At 38.5% G+C, this 13965-nt stretch overlaps 1 protein-coding gene across 1 annotated transcript in view; it reads left to right on the top strand.

The window, feature by feature from the left end:
• CACNA1C (calcium voltage-gated channel subunit alpha1 C) overlaps positions 1–13965 on the top strand; it is an 833272-nt gene that overhangs the window by 680696 nt on the left and 138611 nt on the right. The window contains 1 exon segment of the mRNA XM_043967623.1: positions 11378–11498. Within this exon segment, the coding sequence (XP_043823558.1) occupies positions 11378–11498 (121 nt within the window).

Here is a 13965-nt window from a genome sequence, read left to right on the forward strand (position 1 = left end):
TTCCTCTGAATGCTTTCCAGCTTGTCAATGTCTCTCCTAAAAATATGATGCCCAGAATTGAACCAGTGCTCTAAATGTACTCTGTCTAGGGCAGAGTGTAGCATAATTATCATTTTACTGTCCTAAATGCCATGCCTCTCAATGTAATGTAATATTGCATTAGCTTTTTTGGCTGCCATATGATTCTGTGGGTCATATTGATCCACTGAAAATCCTCATATCTATTTCAGATAAACTGAAATGTAGCCAAGTCTCTCCCACCTAGTCTTTATTATACTGATTTTTGGAACCTGAGTATCAAGCTTTATATTTATTCCTATTAAATTTCATCTTACTAGACTCAGCCCTATGATCTAGCTATTGAAATATTCTTGGCCCCAGACTCCATCATGCAAAGTACTAATTATCCCTCCCAGGTTGGTATCATCTACAAATTTGACAAGTATACCATCTATACCTTTATCAAAATCACTGATAGAAATATTAAACCATCAAAGAGAAATCTCTTGAGCAAGCCACAAAAGCACTTACTCCAAGTTGAACATCTGTGCTCTAGTTCTAGCACCTCAATTAGTTCTGACTCCACCAAAACTGTATATTGTCTAGGCTACATCTCCCCATCATCTACAAAAAAAGAGCATAAAAGAGTCTGTCAAATGCTTTACTAAAATTTAAGAAAACTATATCAATAACATTCCCCTCATCTATGAATCAAGTAATGTTTTTGTGGGATTAGAGAGTTATTTCAGGCAAGAAAGGTGATCTATCTTTTTTGTCCACCTTCCCCAATATTTAAAAATAACTGCTTTCTAAATTGGTGACTTCGTGTGCGTGTTTGTGTGTTTCAATGGCCACACTAGAAAAAAATGAAAGACAGTCTATGCATAAAAATTATCCAACTAAAGAAACATTTGTTGGAAGAATATTTAGGCTTAGCTTTGGTCTTATAGCAACATATAGGAAAATGACTGGTGAGGGCCCTGACCATTTCCAGTACGGGGTATGGGCTTCCTGACCTACAGCATTTGACCCTCTGCTGGTCAGTGCAAATAGGTGGAATGCAAGTCCACAAAGAGGGCACCAACTCAAGGATAAAGACTTCCTTATTTACAAAAGATGTCTCACCTCCTCATGTGGCCTATATTGTTCTTATAACTACTTCCTTGTTTTCATGGACCTTGAATCTGAGTCTTTAAAGAGGCATTCTTATCTGTCCACTGGCCCTAAACAGCAAGGAGGATTCTCCAGATGACCACACTATCTACAGATTTATAACTTGTATAGAGAAGGGCCCTCTAAGCCTTAGGAATGCAAGGCTAATGATGAACAAAATGGCTCTGGCACACATTAACAGAAGCAAAGTACCAAAAATATGTGTGTGTGTGTGTTTTCTAAGTCTAGTACAAATGTTTTCCTAACTAAAATCATGTAAAGCGTTGTGCTTTTAGGTGTTTAGAGTATATAGTATAAAGTAATTCATTGGTATGGTATTTTGTGAAGAATCTGCTCATCTCCTTTAAAATTACCAATAGATCTTCTAAGGAAAAAGAGCTCAAAAATTTGTTTCTCTTGCACTTTGTGTCAGCCTACTTTAACAGGGGGGAAAGAGAGAAATTCTATTAACAAAACACAAAGAAAGCACAGGGATTCTTAAAAATATGTGGGCTCTTTCCATCAGGGAGGATCACCCAGACAGGGTAGCAAGATTCTACTTCCAATGGAGGAAAAGGAAAACAGAACCTTTAGCCAAGGCAAAGTACATATATGGGAATAAAACAGGGCCAGTTTTGATTTGCAAAAAGTAAGGATGGTGCAAGTACGCATTTTTGACTTACTACCAAGTATCTCTGTGAAGTTCTTTATAAGAAGAAACAAAGTGTGGACTCCCAAATGATTGAATAGTCACCAAACTAGTTTAGGATGAGGGATTTTCTTAGAGGGGAGAAAATAACTTAGATTTAATATGTAAGTGAGTAAAGACTCAGAAACCTCATTTGCCCAAATATTTCAATAGTGTAATTAATTGGTAAAAACAGGATATGAAGATAAATGTCAGTCTTAACATGGGATTGTTTACTGTTACTCTTAAGAAAAAGGGGATAGTTGTAAATCACAAAGGGATTTTAAAACCTTTATCTGCTTCTGTTTATAAAACTTCTTCCCAGGGAAAGTTAAGAGAGACATCCCAGAGCAAAACCCCATTCAATATTTTGGTTTTCAGAACTCAGCTAAATCTGAGACTTGGATGAGGCAGGTTTGAAATGAAAAAAGAAATATCCAAAAACTGCAAGAAGAAAATGATCATCAGGGAAGAGCAAAGAGAGGCTTTTTTTACTTTTATCATCCCAAAATACCTCTTAGAGTAGTCTTCTGTCCTTGAATAAATGCACAGGCGCCAGGACTTTACTGTTCTTAACCTTCCCTTCTCTCTCCAATTAAAAACAATAAGAGAGGGGCAGCTAGATGGCGCAGTGGTTAAAGCACCGGCCCTGGATTCAGGAGTACCTGAGTTCAGATCCGGCCTCAGACACTTGACACTTACTAGCTGTGTGACCGTGGGAAAGTCACTTAACCCCCATTGCCTAAAATAAAAAAAAATTTTTTTTAAAAACCAATAAGAGAGAGAGAGAGAGAGAGAGAGAGAGAGAGAGAGAAACTTTCATAACATATTAGCATAATCATACAAAAGGAATCCACACAGTGGCCATGTCCAAAAATGTATGTCTCATTCTACACCTTGAATTTCTTTCTCTCTTTTTCAGGAAGTGGGCAACATGTTTCTTCACAGGTCAACTGATCCTTTAAAGACATATTTGGTCATTTTATTGATCAAAGTTCTTAAATATTTCAAAGTTGCTTTCCTTTACAATGTTGTTGTCCTTCAATAAATTGTTCTCCTGGTTCTGTTTACTTCACTCAACACCAATCCAAACTACATGGGATTCTCTTAAATAGGCCCCTTCATCATTTCTTATGGACCAATGATGTTCCATTATATTTATTCACTATAGTTTTTCAGCCATTCCCAACTAATGGGTAGCCCTTTAGATTCTAGTCTTTGCTTTTTTTCTTTTTTTTTCTTTTCAATATTTCCTTGCCCTTTTCAGGATATGAAAGTTTATTTTGCTTCTGACAATTCTCTCCCTCTTGGAGTCAGGTAGGTGGCTCAGTGGATAGAGTCCTGAACTTGGAGTCAGGGAGACCCAAATTCAAATCAGACACTTACTAGCTCTGGGACCCTGGGCAAGTTATTTAACCTCTGTTTGCCTTAATCCGCTGGAGAAGGAAATGGCAAACCACTCTAGTATCTTCGCCATGAAAACCCCATGGACAGTATTTGTATGCTATGGTCCACAAGGTCATAAAGAGTTGGACACAACTGAACAATTGAACAACAAATATCCTCCTTCTTAACTTCCTCTTCACCATTCCTTCTTGCTTCTTTGTTAAATTTTATATGTTTCACACCAATCTGTTTGTATGTGTTTGACCCTTCTTTATCAGTGTCTGATAAAAGTGAAATTCAAAAGTGAAGTCTATTCTTTCCACCTTTGTCTCCATGTTTGTATACTGTTCTTCTCACACACACTACTTATGAGAAATAGGAATTTCCATTTCCTCTTCTTCCTCCCTTCTATACTAAATTATTTTTCCTTTTACCTTCCCTTCTTTTTCTACTCTTAAAACTCTAAGACTGGGGCAGCTAGGTGGTGCAGTGGATAAAGCACTGGCCCTGGAGTCAGGAGGACCTGAGTTCAAATCCGACCTCAGACACTTAACACTTACTAGCCGTGTGACCCTGGGCAAGTCACTTAACCCCAATTGCCTCGCCAAAAAGAAAAAAAAACACACAAAAATCTCTAAGACTAAATTAAGTCTACCCATAGGATCTCTCTTTTTCTTATTTAAATTCCTCAATATTCTTTGAAGGGGTGAGAGTCCTGCAGGGACACTTGTTTTTTCTTTCCCTATTATAATGTTAGCATTACATAATTGTATAATCCCTTACAAATATTCAAATAAATGGACCTTTTAGGTTTCTCTTGACTCCTGTATTTGTATTTAAAAATTCCTACTCAACTCTAATCTTTTCATCAGATATGCTTAAAAGTCTTCTATTCCATTAAAGGTATATTTTCCCTATATATTCAGTTTTGCAGGGTAATTTATTCTTAGTAATAAGTGTCTCTCTTTTGCCTTTTGGAAGATCTCTTCTTGTTTATAGTAAAAGTTGCCAGATTTTTGTGATAGTGACATGGTGCTTTGGTACTTGTGCCTCTTATTTCTGTATGTTTGAAATATGTTTTTGTTTGATGTAGCAACTTGGATTTTGTCTCTGATATATTCCTTGGACTTTTTTTCTTTGTGGAGATAATTGGTGAATTTTTTCTATCTTTACTTTGCCCTCTGATTCTAATAGATCTGGACAGTTATCATTTATGATTTCTTGAAACATGTGTCTAGGATTTTTTAATCATTGTTTTCAAGGATCTTAAATTATCTTTCTTTGGCCCTGCTTTCTAAGTCAGTTGTTTTTTATAATCAAATATCTTACATGTTGTCCTACATTTTCAGTCTCTTTATTTTGTTCTAATATCCTCTGCTTTCTTCTGGAGTCATTAATTACTGTTTGTTCTTTTGTAGTTTTCAGGGAGTACATTATTTGACAAAACTATAATACTTTCTTTTCTAATATACTTATTCTCCTTCCAATTCTTCCCTCCAGAGCTCTTAATTCATTTCTTATAGGTATTACTTGTAAAAAAAAATACAATTTTTCTTTAACTTTCTATTTGGAATTTTATGGAATTACTTTCTTCTAGGCTGGATTTGGGGGCATCTCTAGAACTGCAACAATTTTTATACTCATCCATATGTTCTTTGGTTTATTCCTTTCTCTAGAGTTAATTTCCCAATTGTAACTCTGAGCCTGGGCCAGTTCCTCCACTCTTTGCTGTTCTTTTGAGTGTGGTGGTCAGCCTTGTTTGGTATTGACATGGGTCACCTGGGTTTCTATGCTAACCTCCACCTTCTGCAGTTAGCGCCTCACACCAGTCTTAGAGTTTCTGAGTGCTGCATCTTTAAGGTCCTCTATGTCATCTCAGTACAGAATGCTAAGGATCTCAAAGCTCCAGGAATCTTTGCTATTCCCATCTGCATATTGCCACTCAGTACTAGCACTGATTGCTGCCACTCCCTGAGACTTCCAAGGCCTTCCCTCCCCCGACTCCACTGGATTCAGACATAGGGTGGGGGGGGGGCATGGCTCTTGTTGCCTCTGGATACAGAATCATGCAAGCTACACTTGGGCAAGCTGGGAGACTGTAAGCTTTTTTGTTTATGCTGGGGCTGGCATTGTTGGCATCCTCCTTTCTTTTTGCCTTCTGGCTGACTTTTGCTATAGTTCTAAGGAAGAAGAAATCATTTGCTATAGTTTCTCATTGCATTTCTTTATCAATATTTGTTCTAGTACAAATGTCAGGGTTTTAAGGAAGTAGGTGTATGAGAGCTAGGTTGTCTGCTTTCATTCAGAGAAAGGTCTTGGCCTGAAGTCTACACAAATCTTTAAAAGATCAATGTCAGGTTGCAGCTAGTCGGTGCAGTGGATAAAGCACCTGCCCTGGATTCAGGAGGACCTGAGTTCAAACCCGGCCTCAGACACTTGACTCTTACTAGCTGTGTGACCCTGGGCAAGTCACTTAACCCTCATTGCCCCACAAAAAAAAAAAAAGATCATTATCAATGGCTCAGGAATAAAATCTACCAATTTTGCAAGTATTGGGGGATATAGTATGTCTGGGCCTAATAATTTGAACTCATCAGGGTACCTAGGTGCTCTCTTAATATTTTCCTTCTTATCCAATAACCATTTTTACTCTAGTCTTTCAAATCCAAAGACATTCTCCTTCACAGAAAAAAAAAATATTAGTTCTGCCTTCTCTCTATCATTTGTTATAATTATCTCATCTACCCCATATGACAAACTCTGTCTCCTGCCCTTATCTTTCCTCCCTAGACTCATTTTATTCTGAGCTTTAGCTATTTTTATAGGACCATAACACAGATTGGTATTTATCCTCTGTTTTTGTAATCTAAGGTGCTCAATGAATTCTCTGAGCATCAGCACCTGGTCTCTTTTAGATAACTACCCCTTTTGTTATTAAAATAGTGTCTTCTAGAATCATTGATTGCATTCTTGAGAGTGTTAGATCCCTTCTGGGCATACTTCCCAGTAGAAAGCCTAACCTTCCTGTGTATCCTTTGAAATATGACCTTCTTAAATTTATGATGCCTGTCTAACCATACCTGTATTTCCTCTTCTTCCTTAACACAAGTTCTAAGATAAAGTGGTCACTTCCCCTCCAACTTCCCATCATTTTTGCTCAAGCAACCAATTCTTCCTTATTGGTGAGAGTAAGTTCCAGAGTGGCCCTTTATTTTTTTGAAGGATGAAGTTATCTTTAAGGCAAGTCAATAAATGATTAGCTTATTTGCTTTAAGAGAGAAAGAACGTGAGAGTGTGAGAGAGTGTTTTAGTAGATACATTGATAACTGGAGTTAACCATTCATCCACCACTACTATATCATGCTTCTAATCTATTTCCTGAACTCATCTATTTCCTGTTTCCTGTTCCTGAACTCATCTGTTTCCTGTTTCTGACAATAGGACAGTTTTATTCTCTTTCTACCTCTGTTCATCTCCAAGTGCTCTCCTCTTCATCTAAATGCTCTACAATGCTTCCCTCTTCTTGTTGCTGAATTCCTTCACATAAGGATTTTTTAAAAATATATATATATAATGCTTCTTTACCACCTTTCTTTTTAACTTACACTCTTCCTTTTGATTATTCTTATCATGGGTCGCATTCCCACCAAGTTTCAAATTACTTGCATTTGAACCTCTAACATTGGCTCAGTTCAAGAAAAGAGAATTGAGGGAAGTAATGATGAGTCCATCCACCTGACATCCAGATACAATAATAAGATGCTTGTTGTGCACAATTCTGCATTTTTGTATAGGCATCTAACGTCATGCATTTTATTGTTGGCTCCTTTCTCAGAATTTATCTTAAGTGAATTTCTCTACTACTGTTCTTTCTTTATCATAACATTTCACTATGGTATCTAGTTTGGTGATTATGCATATGCAGTTTTTTCCCTTCCCCTTCCTTTTCATTTTAAAACCCTTTTGTTTAGGATTGAAATACAGTTTTACCAGTACCTATTAAATGCACTCCACCTCTGTCTAAGAGCCCATTATTTAAGTACTTTAATTGGTGATCCAGAACATTCTTGGTTTCCTCGTTTATAAAATATCCTACTGTTTATTCTCTTGTCCTCACAAGGAATAGGTCAGAAGTTATAAGTGAAGTTACTTTGAAACCTTCAGTGTTCCAGAAATATGTTTATAGTAAAATGGGGGGAAATCGGGAAAGAAAGTTAACTATCCAAATCCAAAGGCCATTTTACAGTATCTCAAAGTAATAATACAGGAGAAAGAAATCTCAGAAATACCCTCATCCTTCATGGGTTAGGAAGCACTACTCAATTTACAAAGAAGGAACGATGTTTCTTCAGTAGGACATTTGAATTATCCTTCCTTTATAATTCTAGATTTGAAACATGCCAACAGCTGAGGCTATGATGAGTGAGAAGAAGATCACTGGTGGTTCGGGTGTAGAATGGAGCTGTTCCCTTGGTTTTCCATGAGTAGTTGGAGTGGTTTTCTGGGGAGGGTTCTCGAAAGTTGGATTTACACATGATTTAACCAGCCTTGGTGATTAGAAAATCATCTAGCAGTCTTCTTTCTCCCTAGACTATGTAGCCTGGACTTTGAACCATAGAATTTTAATGTAGAACCTGAGAGGACCATAAAAACTATCAGAAACAACTCCCTCACATAACAGGTGAAAAAAACTGAGAACCCAAAGGAGTTAAATGATTTGCCTAAAATCACAACTAATAAGGGCCAGCTGAGGACTGCAATGCAAATTTTCTGATCCTTAGTGCCCTTTCCACCACATTTCACAATTAGAAAAATGCAAGTTTTTTGTGCTTTGAACCTAGTGGTCACCTAACATTTGGGGCTGTCTTCTTCTCCACTATCCTCATCAACAGGTAGTAGACCTCTTGGCCCAGAGTTCTCTTCAAGAATGCCATAGATTGGGACAGCTAGGTGGCGCAGTGGATAGAGCACTGGGCCTTGGATTCAAGAGTTCCTGAGTTCAAATCTGGCCTCAGACACTTAACACTTACTAGCTGTGTGACCCTGGGCAAGTCACTTAACTCCCATTGCCCGCAAAAAATTAAATAAAAAAAAAGAATGCCATAGATTGAATCTAGTCAAATAAGCAAAGTAGGCAAAGCTGCCTTGCAGAACAGAATGAGTACTAAACTTAGGGTCAGAAAGGCCTATGTTCCAGTGCTGACTCTAGCATGTATTAGCTATGTGACTCTGGTCAAGTCGCTTGCCCTTTCTAAAACTCAGTTTACTTATCTATACAATGAAGATTATAATACCCAGAATCCATACCTCATAGGGCTGTTATAAGACCAAAATGAAATAATTTGTGTAAAATGCTTTGAAAACTTTAAAGCTATATGTGTATATCTATGTATGTATATGTACACATACATAGATACTTATATAGCAAAGTATGTTTATATATATATATATATATATATAATATATATATATATATACACATATATATCATATTTACTATTCCTTTCCAGATGTGGGTTGGACTAGCTATCTGCTATGGTCTCTTGTAACTGTAAAATTCTGTGATTCTGTTTTAGTAGAACACAAGATAGTGTGTGAATGTGATTTGTTGAATATGATACAACAACCCCAAAAGCTAATAGAGTGATTAAGATGGATCTAAAAGATAACTAACTGTAGAATCTGCCTTGGTCAAACCTCCACCAGAGTATTATTCAATTCTGGGTGCCAGATATTAAAAAGGACATTGATCAGTTAGAGATTGCCCAGAATAAGGCAACCATGATGGTAAAAGCCCTCAAGATTACATCTATATGGATATCCACTGAAGGAAATGGAGATGACTTAGCAGGATCATAATAGCTTCCCTCAAATAGTTGAGGGTCTCTCATGGCAAAAGAGATTCAACTTGCTCTTCTTTGCCTCTGAGGACAGAACAAAGAGCAATGAGTGAAAGTTACAAAAAAGGAAATTAGGCTTGATTAAAAAACAAACTTCCTAAATATCAGAGCCCTCCAAAGTGCTTCAGCTGGTTTCTCCTCACTGGAGAGCTTCCAGAAAAAGGTAAATGGCAGCTTATGGGGTGCATAGTAGGAGGGTCCTTGTTTTAGGTACAGGTTAGACAAACTAACCTCTGAGGTCCCATTCAACTCTGAGCATCTGTGATGATCAACATAGTGGTGATGACAACCTTATCATTGTCTGCCCTTTTGGGCCCATTTTCTTATGCACAAAACTGTAGATGCCCAGAGACCTCCATTGTGGTGACCCATTGAGGTTGATTTTCCCAAACAGTGTCCCAAATATAAGAAACTGTCTTCTTCTCAAGATTGGCCTAGGGCCCCACACTTTTCTGGGCTACTAAAATTAATTTCATAAATTATTCTTTTTTTCATTATAAAAGTATTTTATTATTTTCCAGTTACATGTAGAGATAGTTTTCAACATTTGTTTTTGTAAGATTTCTAATTTCACATTTTTCTCCCTCCCTCCCCTTCTCCCCAAGACAGCAGGTAATCTGATATAGGTTATAAATGTATAATAACATTAAACATATTTCTGAATTAGTCATGTTATAATAGAAGAATCAGAGCAAAAGCACCAAAAAACAAAAGAAATAGTATGATTCAATCCACATCCATATTCACAGTTCTTTTTTTTTTTCTGGATTTGAAGAGCCTTTTCCATCATGAGACCTTTGGAACTTTCTTATACCATTATATTGGTGAGAAGGATCAAGTCTATCACAGTTGATCAACACATAATGTTCATAAACTTATTCTTATTAGTGTGTTTAAAAACTGAGAAGGATCTGCTGTGTGACCCTTCCAAGAGAATATATTTGCAATTTAAATGGGGACTTCTACCCCTTTTAGTAGAAAGTACATTGGATTGGAAGTCAGAAACCTGCCTTCCAGCTCTGGGACTCTATGATGCTCTGAGAGCAACTTGATGAGCAGTCAGCCTACCTCTCTGGGCTTTGATTCCTCATCTCAGAAATGAGGGCTCTGGACTAAATGGTCTGTAGGTCCCCCTCATTATCTAACATTTTGTCAGAATCTATATAAACTTCAAATAATCGATGGCAAGGTAATCATTTTCCCATTTTTCCTTTTGCTGTTCAATAAGGTAGGATCTCAAAACAAATCTATATTAAATCCTTGCCTTGGCTATTTGGCCCAGTAATGAGCTATTAGCATAAACTAACCTGGCATCCTTAACAAAGCCCAAAGTGAGGCTTCACAATGAAACCCAACTCTCCAAGGGATACAGGAAAAAAATTGTATCCTGGGCCACTGACCAATGCCCTTAGGCCCCAGTCAGGGCACACAAACTGGGAAAATGAAAGGGGGAACACCAGTCAGATGCAAGGAGGGAGAGACCAGCCTTCCTTCAAGAATGCGCAGAAGGGGGCAACTAGGTGGCACAGTGGATAAAGCACTGGTCCTGGATTCAGGAAGACCTGAATTCAAATCCAGCCTCAGACACTTGACACTTACTAGCTGTGTGACCCTGGGCAAGTCACTTAACCCCATTGCCCTACAAAAAACAAACCAAAAAAAAAAAAAAGAATTCTGCAGAAAAACCACTCTGCCCCAGGAGAATAGAGCCATTCCATGCCCCTCCTGACATAAAAATAGCCTAGGGATCTGGAAAATAAATATCAGGAAAAACCCCACCCCACCCCAGTACATCTTCCAGTGTGTGCTAGAACACAAGTGGGAAGACTTGGCCTTTGATCAGCACAGCTTGGTCCCAGTGTTAGAAGTTCTAATGTTGGTATATTCCAGTCCATCATTCTTTGACTGGCTTATGATGGTCATCTGGGGCAGGCAATGTGAGAGGTGTTTGGGGCCAAGGAGGCCATTAGGGTACCCTTTAGATCTTAGCATAAAGATTATCACCTGTGAATAGGGCCAGGCATCCAGAATCTAGAGCTCAGATTATTTGCTGTGCCAAAAGGACTTGCCACCTGCCCTCTGCCTTAGCTTCCCTAGGACTGGGGAGGTACTGGGCATTCAGGGCAGGGCTGTGATAGATCACTGTCTCTTTTCTACCAGGCAAAGACTGAGGGGAGGGTAATGATTGTGGGTTTGCTCTGCACAGTCTAACGATGTGTCTGTCCTTTGTTGGTGGGAATGTATCGTTCAGATCCTGACCGGGGAGGACTGGAATTCGGTGATGTATGATGGGATCATGGCTTATGGAGGGCCCTCTTTTCCAGGGATGTTAGTCTGTATTTACTTCATCATCCTTTTCATCTGTGGAAACTGTATCCTTTGCTACTGCCTCCCCAATTCCACTCTCCCACTCCCAAACCCTTTCATGTTGCCCAATGGATGAGCTTTGCTACCCAGAAGCCTTTGCTTTCTGTTCTGTGCCATCTTCTTTCTCCAAACTTCTTACAGTTAAGGGATCAAACCAAGAACCAGCAAATGTAGGGTGCTAAGAGGAGCTGAGATTAGAGGACAATCGGGTGGAGGAAAGGATTTTCCAGACCAAAAGGCTATGTGAAGCTGTGGCTTGTTGGTAACTTAGAAGATTGGGTGAAGTTGCAGATTGAGCTGCCTTGACTGGTCCATGGCTCCTATGCCAGAACTGTGTTGTCAGGGATGCTCATTTAATAATAAATGTCCCCCCCTTTCTTGAGTCAACTCCCCATACACCTTGTTCATTAGTTTCTTTTTTATTTCTCTTTCCCCTGAAACTACTCCATGTAGCTTTAATCACTGATAGGGTTGAACTGTCTTCAACTGAAGATTTACTATCCAAGCAGCTAGGTGGCTTAGTAGAGTGTTGGACTTAGAGTCTGGAAGACCTAAGTTCAAATCCAGTCTCAGACTCTTACTAGCTGAGTGGCTATAGGCAAAGTCATTTAACCTTTCTTTGCCTCAGTTTCCTCATCTGTAAAATGGGGATAAAAATAGCACCTACTTCCCAAGGTTGTCATGAGGATCAAATGAGATCATAATTATAAAGCATTTTACACAGTGCCTAGAACATTGTATGTACTATTTAAATGTTTGCCATTGTTATTATATTTCCTCATCTATATAATGGGAATCATGCAAGGTTGCAAGGATTATTGTGATAATATTTGTAAATTACTTTGTAAGCCTTAAAGCTATATATAAATGTTCACTATTATTTTTATCATCATCATCACCATGAAACAGGCCCTGGGGCAGTCAGTGTTTCCAGAAATTGTGCTAAGCAATAAGACTCTCCTTGTCTCAAAAGATGTTAAAATGTTCAAGTTCTCTCATGGACCATCAGGCAAAAAGTGCCTTCTAGAATTGTCAGACTCCTGACCTTCTCCCCTTAAGATTTCATATTGGCTCCTCTCTTCCTAGAAGTACAATAGGTTACTCTGATACCTCCTGGCGGTTCTTTCCTTTGACAGACACCAGGACTTTACATACTCAGTCACATTGTGTTATTTGTCAACCAACCAGACACCACATATTTACCGATCCCTTGCTATGTGCTGGGTACTATGTTTGGTGCTGTGAGGGTCTTACAGAGCTTACAGTCTAGCTGAAGAGACAAGGCATAATGTTTTTTTAAATGAACTAACAGCAGACAGGTGATAAATGCCAGATAAGAAGTGAAGATAATAATCATGCTAGGAGACCAAGGGAGAGAGAGATCACTGGAAAATAGATGGAGCTACTAGAGAGAGCTTCACAGAAGGAAATATCATGATCTCCTTGACTACCTGAAAGTGTTCGTGTAACATGATAAATCTGTCATGTTGCTCCTACCTAAATTTTCCAGTTCCCCAACCATTCTCTCTTCTTTTTGGGGTACGTGGTCCCTTCTATGAACATTTTAGGAGAATGAGTTCCCCAAAGGTCATGGGGTAGCAGGACTCCAGACCCAGCCTCAGCTATTTCAATTCAAAAAGCCTTAGGAAGTATGAATTATGATCCAGACGTTGTGCTGGAGATATAAAAAAATAAAAACAAAATAATCATTTCCTCAAGGAGCTCCCATGCGAAGCACTTTGTAAACTTCAAACTGCTACAAAAATACCAGGTATTATTATTGTTGTGGTGGTTGTTATTCTGCAGGATGATGATACTCAAATAAGAAACTCTTACTGAATTGAGCACTGCCTACTATAGGTCAAACATTGTGCTAGTCTTTGGGGATAAAAACAAAATACTCCCAGCCATAGACTATAAGCCTCTGGGATGTCAGAAACGAACTCCCTTTTTGTCTTTATATTCTGAGCTTCTATAATAGCACCTGGCACATTGCAGGAACTCAGTGACTATTCAGTGATCCATTGTATCTTGACAGATGAATATGGACTCTAAGAGATGACAGGGAGGAAGGAGGACCAAGCCAGTCTCCAGTGGAAGGTCACAGAAATGGGGAATGGAGTATGATGAAGTGATCAGAAAGCCAATTAACTGGATCATAGAGTGTTTGGAGGAAATAATGTACAAAAAATGCTAAAAAGGTGGTTTGGGACTAGGTGTAAAGGGATTGAAGTGCCAGGTGAAGGTAGCAGAGAGCTACTAGAATTTTATTCATAAAGGGAAGTGACACTGTCAGATTTGAGGAACATGGAAGAAGGGATATACCACCAATCCTCCAGACAGTTTATCAATAAATCCAAGTCTGCTTAATAAAGGTGTTAGTCAAACCTCTGGCACATACTAGCAGTATGACCATGAGTAAGTTCTTTAACTTCTAAGAGTTGTGGATCTGAGCCTGGTATTTTGAGAATT

The sequence above is a fragment of the Dromiciops gliroides genome, chromosome 5 (assembly GCF_019393635.1).
Source record: "Dromiciops gliroides isolate mDroGli1 chromosome 5, mDroGli1.pri, whole genome shotgun sequence".
NCBI classification, from domain to species: domain Eukaryota; kingdom Metazoa; phylum Chordata; class Mammalia; order Microbiotheria; family Microbiotheriidae; genus Dromiciops; species Dromiciops gliroides.